Here is a 16243-nt window from a genome sequence, read left to right on the forward strand (position 1 = left end):
AAACCCTGTTTGTGTTCTTTTTGTCACTTTAAAAAAAATCTTCAACTTCCTGCATGTTCATAAAGATCGTAACGTTTTGAAAAACGCGTCTGACCTTTAGAAGATCTACATTCAGTGGGGAAAAAAGAGCTGTTCATGGTGGCAGTTAGTGCTTTGACAGAGTGCATCAGCACGGTGCAGTTCATGAAATTTACAGGCCCTCTTAATAAGAGGTTCCTGTTTCATTCAGGACTGCTGTAGAAAATGTGGCCCTTGGCTCGTTAACTAAGGAACTTTTGGATTTTTATGAAACATAAAAGATATATTTTTAATTAGTCCACTTTTATCCTTCGGGGCTTCTGGGGAAAATATATTTTAGCCACACAGTAACAGTCACAAATCACCAAACAAAGTTTTTAAAGTAAAACTGAAAAACTTACCAGCAGGGGAAAGGTGAGATAAGATAGCACTTTATTGATGCCCTGCTGGGAGGATTAGATGTTACAGCAGCACAAAAAAATAAACTGGCTGTAAAGATAAAGGGATTAGAGCAGGTAAAACTACTCTGCCATCACAATTCAAAAAGTACTGTGCAATCCAAAGCCCCACATAACCGCATGACGTAACTGTAGGTTAGTAAATACACGCAAAACACGATTATATTCAACAAGATGAAATTCATGTTTCTGCTGCTTTAAGAACTAAATGAACTAAATGTGTGTGTGTGTGTGTGTGTGTGTTTTAATAAATGTTGTCTTTATAAATGTGTACCATACACAACACTGAGAACTTGTGATAATCAGGATATTTAAAATGAAATATCAATATTTTCTTAATAATGCCTATATGATAGTAAAAAGCAGGATTTCTTTTACTTTTAGATCACACAACACAAACAATTTTCATGTTTTTAAAAATAATATTGTTATGTTGATTTTATTTTGATCTGTGAAGTGACATTCTGATACGTAGCAGTCTTGCTGTAAAGGACTGCAAGCGAAAAAAGATGGCCTAAAATGGCTCTCAACATCTGAGCTAAAGTAACCTTTGCGTTAACATTATGCTGACGTATTAAACATGGCTGTCGAACATGCGGCCCGGGCCTGAGAAAACATCCTCCGAAGATCCAAACCGGCCCATACTTTGCTTTACGCGTCAATGAAAACAGCAGTGACGTAATTATGGTGATCTTTTTTTTTTTTTAGATTAAATTACAACACAGACATGAAGATATACTGAAGATATATCTTCATCACGTCAATAAATGATCACATAGCTGTTTAACAGCAGAAACAATGCAGGTGAGGCTTTTCTGTTTTGTTTTTTCATCTTTAATGAACTGTGTCTCAGGCTGTTGATCGTCTGCTCCGTGGATGTCATCACAATAGACCTATTTACATTCAAATAAATGTTCCGGCCCACTTAAAGGATCAAATTGAGCTTTTTTCGTGGGCCACGGATTAAATCTAGTTTGGTGTTTCTAGTCGAAATGATTTCTCCCTGCCGGTTTCATTCCCGTGCCTTTGTAACCGGTGTGTCTCTGCGTTGTGGTTACACCTTCATGATTTCCAGTAAATCTGATGAATTTCATTTCTGGGGCGTTCTGGTGCCGTCGCTGACAGTTTACTTTCGCAGGCTGTCCGTGTGTGTGATTATTCCCGGTGGATTCCAGAGCTGACAGTTTGCTGCAGACGGTTGTTAATCACTTGGTCTGTTGTGTAACTTTATCCCGGTTGTGTCCTTGTGTTGGGGTGGGGCCCCCAATCACGACTCCCGTCTCCACGCACGATTTCAGCCGGCTGCACTTTTCCAGATGGAGTCGGCGCGGTGTGTGTGTGTGTGTGTGTGTGTGTGTGTGTGTGTGTGTGTGTGTGTGTGTGTGTGTGTGTGTGTGTGTCCGAGCTGAATAGCAGAGATGTTTGTTTATACAAGCCTCTGGGCTCGGCCTTATCTGCTGCAGCCACTCACGCCGTGATTTCAGACTTTCTTCAGCGGCTGCTTGTGTGTTTTTTACGGGCCATTGTTTTGTCGAATGGTTGCTAAAGATACTGAGATTTTTTTCTTCCTCCCACCTCATTAAAAAAAAAGCGACTGGCAAAAGCTCTGATTTCAAAAGGCTCCACTTCAACCCCACCCAAACTATGGCTCAGTTATTTGGTCAGACAATCAGTGACCGCAGCTCTGAAATATGTTAAAGCCATTCAGTGACGCGATAAAAATACACTCTACAAGGCCACCCATCTGCTGTAAAACCTGCAGCGGTGTATGTGGAACTATTGATTATGTTTAGCAAGGAAAGAATTTGTCATTTTTTATTGTACTGAAAATCGTGCTTTACAGGTGGTACATTAGTTAATGTGTTATTTTCGTGAGGGTCAATCTTTGGTGCCTCTAAATATCAAAATGTGAAAAAGAAAAGTGGTAATTTTATTTTGTGTAACATACCAGACACTACAGACACACACAGAGAAGACTGAGAGAAAACAACGGAATGAAAGAAAAAAAAGTGAGAGAACCATTAATTAATAACCAGATTTTTCTTTGTTCATTCATTGATTGTTTTATCGACCGATTGTTCGGCCTGTGGCCTAAAAGAACTCAAAGTAGTAAGAAATACTAAGTTTGATATTCAGATGTCTCTTTTTTGTCCAACTATCAGTGGAAAAAACAATGACATACATGATTGAATTATTAATTGATTATCATGATTGTCCATGACAAAATTGGCTATTTTTGTTTTACAGCTAATCATATTTGGCTAATTTAGGGGCCTCATGCTGGGGAGATATTCTTACTTTGACTAAATTTGATAAAAAGCTAAAAATGTCAAAAATCCACAGACATGAAAGGAAAAACAGTCGATTCAGTCTTTACTCTGAATTCTTTCTTATTAATTTTCTTAATCTGCTAACTGATTAAATAACTAATTTCATGTTTTAGTCTTTTAGTTGTTTTGTTTTGACTAAATATCCAAAAACCAAGGATATTAAGAGAAAGTGCTGTGACTTTGACTTTTTCTCAGTTAGTTAGTTTTTAAATCATCCTATTTGCATGATCTGTATGAAAGGTTGTCTTTGTTTTCACTCACAGAAAGACAAGACAGAAATCTCTCACTTGAATGTTTTCAGGGAACTAATTAATTAATTGACACATTTTTTTTTGTCAAACTAAACGGGAATCCTTATCTCATCTTCAAATGTCTTCTTTTATCTGGCCTACAGTCCAAAAAAACATTTGTTTCTATCATAAAAAAGTGTGACTTCAGTAATTAGCCGACTATTAGATGTGTTGGCTATTAATTTGTCGAATGACTAATCATTTAATTGACTCACAAATCCGGATCTTATTGTTTTAGTGTGTTTTATTCCTACAAATCACTTCACTGGCAGTGACATCAATGAACTGTTTAACAGCTGCAGTGTGATGAGTTGTGTGGTAGAGTTATGACTTTAGGCTAAAGTGTGTTAAGTATTACATGTAATCTTAGACTTTATTATTCTGTGCCTTTATAATCTCCATTAATTTGCCCATTTTTATGTATCCAAATGTTTACCCTTCAGGTATCTGCTTTGTTCTCTAGCTCTGCATAAATGTACGTTTAGTGCTGACTGTAACCCTTTATTGTAGAATAATCAGGATAAAAATGAACAGTGTGTGTGTGTGTGTGTGTGTGTGTGTGTGTGTGTGTGTGTGTGTGTGTGTGTGTGTGTGTGTGTGTGTGTGTGACAAAAAGATAATTAACGTCGTGTTACTGACTATTTTCACAAACTTTCACAGCCACCTGCATTTAAGAGGAGGATTGGACTGAAAACCCCCCATCACAAAAGTAATTTTCCCTCTGACACACATAGAAGTTTAATCTGAGTCATGTAGGAGCCGTAAGGAAAAAGGAAAAGGAAGTCCTACGATAAAAAAATCTGAAAACCCAACGTTGTCGGGCCACTTCAAACTAATCTGAAGTTAATGTTTGTCTGTATTCCTTCATTTTAGTCAGTAACAGAAATGAGATGTTCACAAGTCTTGAAAATCACAACAGACTGCAACAAGTTTCAAATGTACGGAAAGTTTAAAAGTAAAACTCACCTGAGCTTTAAAAGAACTCGAGAACTTTTGTGTGTAAAAGTTCTGTGACACAAAGAGGGGCCCCGTTTAAGCAGGTTAACAAAAGCCTAATATCAAAGGGAATTGAATCAACTCATTGAACTCAGTCTGGAGACAAACACAAAAGAAAAACAGGAAAACATGTCTGAATGTGTGTTGACTCAGCATGGCTAATAATAAATGAGAATAGTTTGGAATAATTAAATGAAATTGTACCCGGGAGCATCACCATTTAAATGCTGAACTCCTCTGTATGAAACTTTTCTCCCACAAATCCATGCAAAGGTACCAAAGTGTCCTTAATGCAGGAAAATGTGTCCAAATGTCCTGATGGACGACCTTTAAATGTGATCATGTCTGCATACTCGTTTTGAAGACACCTTTTTTTCTTTGTCCTTATTCTAAACCATGTCACGAAATTCCTCCCTCACTTTTTCATCTGCAGTGACCATTTTCCCTCCACAAAAGAAGAAAACAGTCAGTTTTAAGAAAAGACTTAAATACGGGTGCAGTGTAAGAGGAACAAGTTTACCGATAACAAAGGGAATAAGAAAGATGGTAAAATTGTCAGTATCTGTATATGTTCTCAGTCTGAATGGCATGGAAAGAAAGAAATGGACTTCTTTACTTTAACTTCAATAATGGACTATTTTTGAATTCCAAATGTTGTTCTTTATGAATACTATATTTTCAGCGTGTTATCTTCTTTTAATCCCATTTTTAATCCTCTCTCCTCAATTACACACCCCTCATACATGCAAGTTTGTTTTCTACAGCAACATTTATACCCCCCCCCCCCCCCTCCCCCTTTTAAATCTTGAACTTCTGTGTAGTTAATAAATAAATTGTTCTTTTTGGAATAAGCTACATTCGCGTGTCTGTTACCTGAGACGCTTTTATGAATGAAAGTTTGATTGACTTGTTGCTGAGGGGGTCGGGAAAGGGGGTCGGGGGTGGGGGGTGTTAAACAAACCTCAGTGCCGCAGCAGGTCACGACTCACCGCGGGCACGCGCCCCGCCCACTTCTTTTCGCTGAGTTTATAACGGGACGCGGCCGACCGCAGAGTGACCACTCCACGCTGCTGCAGCCGGTACAAGTTTGAAGGAGAAGCTGTGAAGGAGCCACATGTACTGGGACACTTCGAGCAAAGCAGGAGACAGAAGCGCCGACTCCAAAGTAAAGGTAAGCTCGGTCATTTAAACTAAAATATATTTTAACGCGACACAAAATGAGCAGCAAGTGTCGTTCATCCACAACGAGCAGTTTAGAGCGTGAACTGTGCTGCACGGATGGACGTCAGCTGACAGAAAACTGCAGGATTCTTGGCTTTTCCGATTTTTTAAAAAATGTATTTATTCCCTAATTATTCATCGAGATAAACACCAGTGGGAAACGTTACAGCCCCACTCGCGTGATTCTAAACTGCGTTTGTAAGTTTGAATTCATTCCCAGTGGTGACAAAAAGTTGTAATCATATGACCGCAGATGGAGGTTTGCCAGAGCGGATACTACACAGAAGACTTCAGGACGCAGGAAGTGCCAGCTGGTTTCGACTTTGCATCTTATGGTGAGTTTAGTGGATCCCTCTGATGTTGCTTCATCTGGCTTTCCTGCTGATCCTGGTGCACGGCGCTGAAACTCTCAGACACATCAGACACAGGTTTTTTTTTATGTTTGTGCGATCTGTTTCCTCTGAAGCCGAGCGGCTGAAGGACAGAGGAAACATGTTCGCAGACAGTGTCATCACATCTGTCAGAGCTTTCTCTGCGAGTCCTTGACACGCCCGTGATTATGTGTGTGTGAAATTGTCTGAATGGGCTGAGATCTGCAAAGACAGAGAGACGCAGGGTGGTCAGGTTAAAGACGGTCTCTGTGTTGCACTCCCCTCTCTGTCTTTCCTAATCCTTTCCTCCAGACTTCCTCCTCCAACAGATTTAGAGCCCTCGCCCCCCACTCCCCATCCCTCCATCACTACTCTGTCACACTCCCTCCGCTGGCGTTTCCTCCCCCTCCCTGCCTTGTTTCCTCCAAGCTGCCTCCATCCATAGAACTGAAAAAACCTGGGGGGCCTTTTTTTTCTTTTTTCTCATGTCCCACGTCACGATTTCAGCCCAACTCCAAAGTCTAACTTATAGATTTCTCCCACAATTCTTCTCTCCATGACTTTTTCTGCAGAACTGAGCTTTGATTAACCTCCTTCTTAAAGCACCACACCGGCATTTTAGCATAGTCTTTCATATTTACAGCAAACTATACATTCATAGCAGATTTTGAGTTCATGTTTTGTATTTGTTTGCCTTAATATAATCATAAAATCAGCTTAAAGATAATGCAGCTAACTTGCTCTTACTGCTGGATCAAAGTTATCCTTATGAGGCTATAAGCAGCAGAGGGCTGGTGGTGCCTTCAGTGCCAAAGAGTTTACAGTGTCATCACATCTGTTAAGTCATAAGAAAAAAAAATCCACCTTAAAAACAAACATAATTTAAACATTTGCAAAAGAAAGTAAAGTCACGGATCACCTTAGTCTATCAGGAATTAAGCGTTTTGCAAATAGGTCTTGCTTACTCAGCTGTAAGTACAGCTGTGTAAGCAAGACAAACTTTGTTTTACAAAGTTACAAAAAAGTATTTCAACCCTTTACTAAATTAAAAAGTGTAATCTTAATTATGTAGCCTAATATTAGGTTTATCCTCATTGTTTGCTCATTATAGCAAATCTTATACATATATTATGTATAAGATGCCCCCCAGACACAAAGAGCAGTGTCATCCTGTGCTGCAAAAAAACTGCTGTAAAATGAATTAGTTTAAGGTTTGCACGATTAAACAGGTAATCCTGTATCGGCTTGGTGCTTTAAAAAGAGCTGTGCTTCCCTGCTGTCTTCACCATCCTTCACTGACTCCATCTGTCTGTATTATGTTGAACCTCCAGACTACCCTGGTGAAGACCTGTCTTTTCTGTTAGACAGTAAAGCGCCCGGACAGCAGCAGCAGCAGCAGTACGCGGCAGACAGCGGCTACCCGGAGCCGCCAAAAGCTTCCCATCCTTATGGCACCAAAGGTAAAAAGAAAAACGTGTTTTGGTATACTTTGCTTGCTTATTAAAGTCAAATATTTTTGACTTATCTTGTATTTTTTGCTCTTTTACCTTCAGTGAGTGACGCTGCCCTCTTCAGCCTGGATACATACCAGGAGTTCAACTGGTGGGCCTCGTATCCACAAGGTGAGCGTCTCACGTTCACTGATGCTACGTGTGAAATAACTCTAAAGGAGACCTATAGTGTTCATATGTTTTATTCGAGAACACCAGAGAGTTGCTTTTTGAGTAGCTACTTTTTAAAAACAGATATTTGTGTGTATCTCCTCTTTGTGACATCACACAGAACCATGAGCAGAAAAAAATCTTCTGGAACTGAGCTTCCAGAGCAGATTAAAGCCCGAGCTTACAGGGCTTATTTGTGCATACACTGACCTCATTTAAAGTTGACTTTAAGGGAATTGTGTTTGTGACTAACTCTCTCCTGGTGCACAGATGGACTGGCAGTGGACCAGTCACAAACTGGATACCAGGAGTCTCCTCAGACATACCAGAACTTGGTGCCCCAGACCGGACAGTTCAGCCCTGCCGTGGAAGGCAGCCACAGCCCCTTCCTCACAGGAGCGGGATCAAACTCAGTACAAAGTAAGACATTTCACTCGTGGGTTAAAACCAAACACTTTTCCAGTGACCTGATCTTTGTAGTTCAGTGTGTGATTCTTCTGTTTGGTGCAGGCGAAACAGATCAGAGCTACTTTGACTCGGATGCACAGAGACAGTCCTCGTCCTTTTGGTCTGAATATCAGTCCCCCAACTTAGCTGCCCCTCCATCACACCCATCTATGGCCTCATGTCCCTCAAACCCCGGCCTCCAGTCCTCAGAGCAGTACTGCCCCCGTGTGGTGAAACGAAAAAACACCCCTCCACAGAGGCTGGACAGGGAGGGGCAGATGACAGGAATGTCGGCTTATCCAGGTTAGAGTTTGCTTCTTTTCCTCTTTGTATAATGACACATGGATTACACATTACAGCGCCAGCTACTTACTTTGACCTCATTCATTTATCTACAAACTCTTCATTCAGGTTCCGGTCCAATCCAGCTGTGGCAGTTTTTACTGGAGCTTCTGCTGGACTCTGCCTGCCGCACTTTCATCTCCTGGACTGGAGACGGATGGGAGTTCAAGATGTCTGACCCCACAGAGGTAAGAATCCTGTTTTAGACAAAGCCACTGTTGAGCACTACATGGAACCGATAAAAGGTTATTTCTTACCTGCTTCACAAAACTTTCCATTTGAGTGTGTCTTTGTACTTTGGGGAGAAACGTTGATCACATTTAAGAAAGTCAGGCCGGGAATCACTTGTTTTCCTAAAAATGGAGCCGCTGGTGTTGAAACTTTGTACCATTTAACAGAGCAATGACTGGATGGGGGCCCCTGTTCATATTACCTGCAGTGCTGATGCTGCTCATCCTGGTATTTATAGAGCCAGATTGACAGGGGGCAGAAACGAGCATTGCACAGCTTTACTGAAAGGTGTGAGGATTCATTTATGTGGGAATAAAATGATAGAAGACAGAATCTGCTTATGTTACTGCTTTACACAAACATGTAATGCATTTGAATAAACACTTGGATTCTTCTGTTTTTAGAAGCACTTAAATAAATCATCTTACTTATTATAAACTTTAACAGATTTTTTTATTAGTACATTTACTTAATTACATTACTCATTTCTATTGTATTTTTCTGAGCATGTGTTTGCTGGTGATCCCACAGGTGGCGAAGCGCTGGGGTCAGTGCAAGAACAAACCAAAGATGAACTACGAGAAGCTGAGCCGTGGCCTGCGTTACTACTACCACAAAAACATCATCCATAAGACGGCGGGCAAGCGCTACGTCTACCGCTTCGTCTGTGACGTGCAGGGCATGCTGGGGAAGTCAGCACAGGAGGTCCTGAGCAGTATGAACGTTTTACCCACAAACACAGAGTCCTGGCAGTGCTCTGGGGTATCGACAGCCTCTGATCACAGCAGTGAAACGTGGGTTTCACAGTAGGGGCCGACCCCAGGAGCCTCGGTGCTGCTGGCTGACAGACCTGAACGTTTTGAGTACTTCAGCCTTCAAAGTGAACTCTGCTTCCTCAAGCCTCGTGGAAGAGGACGAACTTGATGTAGGCAGTTTACAGATGCTGCATTTCAGGGAATAATAATTAAAAGTATATAGATCCATAGTGCAGCCAATATTTAATGACATCATATCATATTTTCTTAAATGTTTCTATAAAAAGAGCTACTTGACCTCAGGTTGTTTTAAGTGCAGCACAGACACCAGCCAGGGGTATTTTAAGCACTCGGGTTACTTGTACTTTGTTCCTCTGGGGTTGTTATGTTTGATAGTTTGTTTGTTTGTTTTCTAAAGAAAGAATGGATTTGTAAATAGTGTTTATATGAACCCTATGTAGAGTTTTGTGCATTTATATTATTATTATTATTATTTTCTAAATACAAAACTCGTGTCTACCTCTGTTGATACTCTGAATAACAAACTGGCGGTTTTCAGGCACTTGCTGTGAAGGTTTCAGTGACGTGTGATGGTTGTCTGATGTAAATAAACTGTATATAAACGTGTTGAATTAAAGTCTTCTTTTATAAAATTAGGCTGGGGGAATTAATGATACTGCAGCTCCCCCTGGTGGACAAAGAGGGATTCATGCGTCTACAACTAATTTAAAAAAAGAGAACTTTTTAAAAATTCAACAATTTTGAAAGATTTATCTTATATATGTTTTTTTCTCATTTTCAAAATCAAATCAGAATCAAATAGAATCAAATCACTTAAATTATACTTTTCAAGTTAATCTACTTTGAGCTAATTCGGATTTCTAATCTAATAATTTCAAACTGTTCAGATCTTTGATCGAGGAGAACCCTGAATGTTCCTAAGAGCCCCCTTTTATACTCATTTGGCCATATGCATCACTTCCTTGCTCCCCTTCGTCTTATATGACTTGCTCCGTGAGTTCTATCCTGCTCTTTTCTCTTTGTTTGGCTTTGCACTGGCGTAACTTAACAGAAAGATCGAATCACTTCACCACAATGGTTCCTTTTGTCATCTATATCATATACTTCATTGTAAACTATTAGTCATGACACATAGCTCTCCTCTACACAAGATTCCTTTATAAGACAACAGTATCGGTATCAGCAACACTGCCCTTTATTTACTTTGTATCAAATTGATACCAAAATGTGCAGTATGGCATATACAGGCTATTAGCGGGATATACACAACATGTCAAGTTTCAGCCCCCAGGAAAACAACGTAAACATACTACATACTTACAAAACATAAGGAAATGTGTCTTGTGGTCATTTGTTTATTTGCTACTTGGCAATAAATCGTATACTATTGGAAAGCCTTTTTATGTCCCCCTAAATGGCGCCACGTTTGTAAGGAAAATGCATTAGATAATTATTTGATGCCCTTGTTATTGATCAAGAATGCAAATCTGACATTTATAACACCTTGTACATTTTTCATTTTACAGGACCCATGTAATTATGGGACATTTTCACCCCACACATGGATTAGAAAATATTCCACCCACAAAATACTAAAACACGTGTCCATGTTTGAGGAAAAAGCGGACAGAACAGCTCTTTATTTTCATTGTACAACGACATTATGGCAAGTTGATGTTGTTGGGTTTTTTTGTTTGTTTTGTCTTAAATACATAAAATGAAGTTATACATTTTGTAACCGCGGTCTGGCAAGGAAGGAACACCAAGCAGGTTCAGCGGGCATGTGGTGTGGATGTTGGCCGGACAACTCGGAGTCCAGTCAGTTAAATACACTGTTCCAAAAAATAGTAATGTCAAAGTATCTTACTGTATATTTTAAAGCGTTGTAGCCTGCTGTCTTTCTAGAATATCATTAAATTTACATAAGTAGACTGATTTTACATGTCAAAGGTAAAATAACATAACATCACTGTAAATATAGTAAAAACACAATTTACTTGTTTTTTTTTTAAATATATTTTTTGTACATATGCATATTTAGATTGTTAAAATACATTCACAAATGTATCGTGATTTCACAAATATCTGTCCGTTATTTGAAAGATTGAACTGTTGAATTCAAATGTAATGCTATGGAAAAGTATATAACATGATTCCTATAAGCTTGTGTTACTTCACATAAGTATTATTATCATTGCTGTTTAGGGCGATCGTGGTTCAAGAGTAGGCAGTTCGCTTGTGATCAGAAGATTGCCGGTTCGAGCCCCGGCTCGGACACTCTCGGTATTGTGTCCGTGGTCAAGACTCTTCACCTGCTGCCTACTGGTGATGGCCAGAGGGGCCGGTGGTGCGATATGGCAGCCTCGCCTCTGTCAGTCTATCCCAGGGGATGCAATCCATTATAATTTACACCAACTATTAACTGTATATTTCTGTACATTTACGTATTATATCATATTACCACAATCATTGACCTTGTTTATAGGTAATTTCATTGTTTGATCACGTTAAAATGTTCCTAATTTAATGTCTAAAAGCACTTGGAAAAGGCAGTATCCCATGTCAAATTAGCGCAACAAACTCGATTTTCATTACTGAAAAAAACTGTATTTTCATGAGAAAGTTATTTTCTGATATTTTAAGGTAGTATTTTGGCGCCCCAGCTGCCGGAATATTACTGTTTTATTAGGATTTGTTTTTTTCCCCCTATTTATAGATAATTTCATTGTTTAATCACATTAACATGTTCCCAATTTAATGTTTAAGATCACTAGAAAAGGCAAGATCCCATGTAAAATTAGCGCAACAAACTGTATTGTCATTGCTGGAAATAACCATATTTTTATGAGGAAGTTGTTTTCTGTTATTTTACGGTAGTATTTTGGCGCCCCAGCTGCCGGAATATTACTGTTTTTTAAGATGTTTTTTTTAACAGTGTAGAACAACAGACCTGGAGTTGCCCTGCTCTAAACAGATGCACGGAGAGCAGCAGGCTGCAGCGGCACTCACATTAGGAGACTCTCCAACAACTACAATAATATTCTAGGGAGCTTGGAAAGGAAGAGAAAGAAAGGCAGAGTCCAGACGCTTTTCTTTCCAGGTTCCTTAAATGGCCTGTATTTGTATAGCGCTTTTCTAGTCCCTAAGGACCCCAAAGCGCTTTACACAACCTGTCATCCACACACTGGTGATGGCAGCTACAATGTAGCCACAGCCACCCTGGGGCGCACTGACAGAGGCGAGGCTGCCGGACACTGGCGCCACCGAGCCCTCTGACCACCACCAGTAGGCAACGGGTGAAGTGTCTTGCCCAAGGACACAACGACCGAGACTGTCCAAGCCGGGGCTCGAACCAGCAACCTTCCGATTACAAGGCGAACTCCCAACTCTTGAGCCACGATCGCCCCATCGCCCTTAGACTATGATGACCTGGATGACTGAGTATGGAGGACCACAAGAGCCACGCGCATCGAAATAATGGTAAATGGCCTGTATTTATATAGCGCTTTTCTAGTCCCTAAGGACCCCAAAGCGCTTTACATATCCAGTCATCCACCCATTCACACACTGGTGATGGCAGCTACATTGTAGCCACAGCCACCCTGGGGCGCACTGACAGAGGCGAGAGAATAATGGCTCTTGTGATCCTCCATAACTCAGAGCCTCCACAGACGTGCTACAATAATAGGACGAAACCCCCTAGCGGCGCTATACCATGTGGTTGTTAGGATTTATAAAATCAAACATACCAAGAAAACTGCAAACCAATGCACAATATGAGTCGACAGATCTACTCACACAGGCGTTGTTGGTGGATCCCTACAGCAAGTCTTACTGTACTTGGAACATGACCCCACTGTTATCGTAAGACAGACAGAGTGTGTTCCAGATGTTTGCTGCTGTGTGTGTTCCGCTTATAGCTCTTAGAGCACCCATATTTCCCAGTCGCAGTAAATGCGTCTTTTTCCGGGTGCGCCTTCTAAAGTCATCTTCCTTAAAGTTCGAGACAAAAGCGTATTTTGCAGTTCAGACAGAGCTACAAGAACTTTCTGGGCCACGAAATGTCAGACAAAACTATAAAGCTTGCTTTGGTGAGCGCGCTGGAGGACATATCAAAGGAAGACTTTGAGAAGTTCTGCCACCAGCTTCTGGACCGCAGGGAAGCGCCACGCGTCAAGCGCAACAGGGTGGAAAATAAAAGCCGCCTGCAGATCGCAGACGTGCTGGTGTCCCACTTTACCGAGGAGGGGGCTCTTGGGGTGACTGTGGACCTGCTGAAAGCGATTGGATGTAGCAACGAGGCGGAAACACTCGGTGAGATCAATGTCCAAGTTTCAGTTAGTGGTCATTTGTACATCTGGATTTACACAGAAGCGTCATCACAGTTAATCACAGGGTAAAAACTAACTACAGAGATCGATGGGTAACAGAACCAGAAACAATACTGCAGACATTTTTAACCAACAATAAAAGGGTCTCATTTATTTACTTTCACTTTTAAACTTCCTAAACTGATCGCTGCTGTCATTTGGGGCTTACCGTGTCACAAAAGGGGTGAAACCAAGCAGAGGTCTCTGACTTCAATATTTGATTATGAGAAAACAAAAACAAGAGTTAATACAGTGCTGTGGAAAAGAACTGCTCCCCTTCTTGATTTCTATTTTTAATGCGTCAGATCATTAAAAATGTTAGTACTATAAAAAGATAACCAGACTAAATACAAAATGCAGTTTTAAATAATGATTTGATTTATGAAGAAAAACCTACCTGAAGCAAAACGACTTGTCCCTCATATCATATTAAATCAGGCCTGATTACTGCCAGACCAATCAAGAAATCATTTAATAGAAGCTGTCTGACAAAGTGAAGTAAGCTAAAAGATTTAAAGAAACAGCTGAGGAAAAAGAGGCACTGACATCTATCAGTCTGAAAGGTTCACAAAGCCATTTCTAAGGCTTTCAGGACTCCAGTGAACAACAGTGAGAAATTATCCACACATGGAGAAAACTTAGGACAGTGCTGAACCTTCCCAGGAGTGACCAGCCGACCAAAATTACTCCAAGAGTGCATCAATGACTCATCCAGGAGGTCACAGAAGAACTCAGAACATTTTCTAAAGAACTGCAGGCCTCACCTGGCTCAGTTAAGGTCAGAGGTCATGGTTCAACAAAAAAAAGAGAGAATGAGCAAAAATGGCCTCAATAGGAGACAAAACCACTGCCAACCAAAGAAGCAAAAAAATGAAGGCTCGTCTCACGTTTACCAAAAAAAAAAAAACCATCTGAATGATCCCCAAGACTTGTGTGAAAAACCATGTTGTATCTGGCATGAACTTAAATAGTTCAAGTTCAATCAGACTGAGATACTTTAAACATGCGGTTCATGCTGGAAACCTTCAAATATGGCCAAATTAAAGCAATTCTACAAAGAAGAGTTGGCCAGTTATTCGATTTCTGGCGCAATAACATTTTGAATTTTTTTTATTTTCTCAATCGCCCAGCATTTACACGGGTCTGGTCTGCGTTAAAATGCAGCCCTACAGTAACAAAGTGCTAAAGTTTCTTTTTGTAGCATCACACTTGAAACCAGCTTTATGCAGTAAAAACAGAGAAAAACAGAGAGAAATGACTCTCTGAATTCTTCAACCTTTTTCTAAAGTCTGTGTGACACTCCAGTGTCAGGATGTGACTCTGGACATGTGCGGACTTGCTGCTCAACAGTCAAATTTAGTTCCATGGAAATTACATAACAATGGAGAGTCTGGCCCTGCAGCTTGATAGTGCAACGTTCCAGATTTGTTTTTGTCTTTTTGAAGGGGCAGCCAACAGGGCAGCTGTAACAGCGAAATGATAAAACATATGCAACACTGATATTTTAAAATTGCAATTGTCAGAGTTTATTTTCATTCTGAAACTAAAACTGCTCTCCTGTTACACCGCTAACATGGAGGCTAACATGGAGGCTAACATGGAGGCTAACATGGAGGCTAACATTTTGATTCATTTGTGTTTTTCAGTCACAGAAGCCGGTGGAGGAAATTAGACATCTCACCTGGACAGTGAGTTGATCTTTCTGTTAACTTGTTCATATAAACAACTATATGCTATCTATGATTTCTTTTATGTTTTGCAGGTGAAAGACTTCACAGCAGCTGGAAAACTGTGTGAAAGGCTCTAGTATTCACACACAAGCTCCAACTACAGATTTATTTCAAAACAATTGACTTTATAACTGTTGTGTCATTAAATTTTAATCCTAAAGAATTTCATAAAATAAATAAAATAATTTCAGAGAAACTAAAAAGATTTCATTGTGGTTCAACAGGTCCTCCTTTTAGTCATAGCTCAATGTTTTCAGTTTTTATTGTTGCCAAACTGGATTATCCATCTGTTCAGAGGTAGCCTATCATAACATTCTACACTCTTATCAAGAATGCAGACTTGGAAGCTTTCCCAAACCCTGCTTTGAGCCAATATACACTTCAAAATCCACAGTGGACTACCTCAGAGGTTTTAAGTTGAAGGTTTAACCTTGTCTCTCACTTCCCTGAGCATAACATTGTAGAAAATCTGTTCCAAACAAAGCCACACGCAAGATGGACTGAGAATCAGAAACAGAAGAACGCAGAAGGAAGAAATCCACAAAACAAGAACTAAAAGAGACTCAACTGCTATAAAAAGGCTTTACATTGCTGTCATACTAAAGTGGTGCTTGCAAGAACTGTGGGGTCCCTAAACATCTACTTTGAACCCTTTTTATTATTTTAAAACTGTAAAAGATGGAAATAAAGTATTCTTGCTCAGAACAGTCAAGAAATGTGTCAAGTTTATGCCTTTTGAAAACCACATCGTCTTTTACTCTCCTAGCTGTTCACACTAACTGAAACGTGGAGCTCAGAGGAAGCTCAAACGTTAGCAAATCAGTGTTAATATGCTGTTATTCTTTTTTTAAATTTAGGATATTATTATTGTTTGATGAAACTTTGTGTTTTTAATGAAGAACATGTTCTGTAATAGTAACAGTTAAACTTACAGGTTAAGTTAAATAACCAAGGTTTATGCCATAATATACGAAAAGAAAAAAAAACAGAAGCATCGTCCTA

General features: G+C 40.0%; 2 protein-coding genes across 3 annotated transcripts; both read left to right on the forward strand.

The window, feature by feature from the left end:
* The first annotated feature begins 5149 nt into the window (after positions 1-5149).
* Positions 5150-9746, forward strand: etsrp (ETS1-related protein). Of its 2 annotated transcripts, none has more exons than XM_086310090.1 (8): positions 5150-5263; positions 5567-5648; positions 7016-7144; positions 7238-7306; positions 7616-7765; positions 7856-8095; positions 8204-8322; positions 8897-9746. In XM_086310090.1, exons 1-8 carry the CDS (start codon positions 5207-5209, stop codon positions 9173-9175), a joined length of 1125 nt encoding a protein of 374 aa, XP_086166216.1. In that variant the 5' UTR covers positions 5150-5206; the 3' UTR covers positions 9176-9746. The 2 variants fall into 2 exon arrangements, with proteins under 2 accessions (XP_086166216.1, XP_086166217.1); XM_086310091.1 differs by having other exon boundaries at positions 7049-7144.
* Positions 9747-13096: 3350 nt separating this feature from the next.
* LOC147319750 (apoptosis-associated speck-like protein containing a CARD) lies at positions 13097-15444 on the forward strand. The gene is made up of 3 exons (XM_086312500.1): positions 13097-13455; positions 15158-15199; positions 15274-15444. The coding sequence occupies exons 1-2, from the start codon at positions 13203-13205 to the stop codon at positions 15181-15183; spliced, it is 279 nt and encodes a 92-aa protein (XP_086168626.1). The 5' UTR covers positions 13097-13202; the 3' UTR covers positions 15184-15199; positions 15274-15444.
* Positions 15445-16243: the final 799 nt, after the last annotated feature.

This window comes from Aulonocara sp. 'chitande type north' Nkhata Bay, linkage group LG11 (genome assembly GCF_057382095.1).
Source record: "Aulonocara sp. 'chitande type north' Nkhata Bay isolate Kocher_YH1m ecotype deep benthic linkage group LG11, A_spYH_male_GT1.1, whole genome shotgun sequence".
Taxonomy (NCBI): Eukaryota; Metazoa; Chordata; class Actinopteri; order Cichliformes; family Cichlidae; genus Aulonocara; species Aulonocara sp. 'chitande type north' Nkhata Bay.

What these genes read in the sequence shown, in the direction of transcription:
- etsrp (XM_086310090.1), top strand. Translation starts at nt 5,207, where the DNA reads ATGTACTGGGACACTTCGAGCAAAGCAGGAGACAGAAGCGCCGACTCC. An exon ending in TTTCGACTTTGCATCTTATG is followed by an intron (nt 5,649 to 7,015) that starts GTGAGTTTAGTG and finishes TTGAACCTCCAG; the next exon opens with ACTACCCTGGTGAAGACCTG. An exon ending in AGATGTCTGACCCCACAGAG is followed by an intron (nt 8,323 to 8,896) that starts GTAAGAATCCTG and finishes GTGATCCCACAG; the next exon opens with GTGGCGAAGCGCTGGGGTCA.
- LOC147319750 (XM_086312500.1), top strand. Translation starts at nt 13,203, where the DNA reads ATGTCAGACAAAACTATAAAGCTTGCTTTGGTGAGCGCGCTGGAGGAC. An exon ending in CAACGAGGCGGAAACACTCG is followed by an intron (nt 13,456 to 15,157) that starts GTGAGATCAATG and finishes TGTGTTTTTCAG; the next exon opens with TCACAGAAGCCGGTGGAGGA.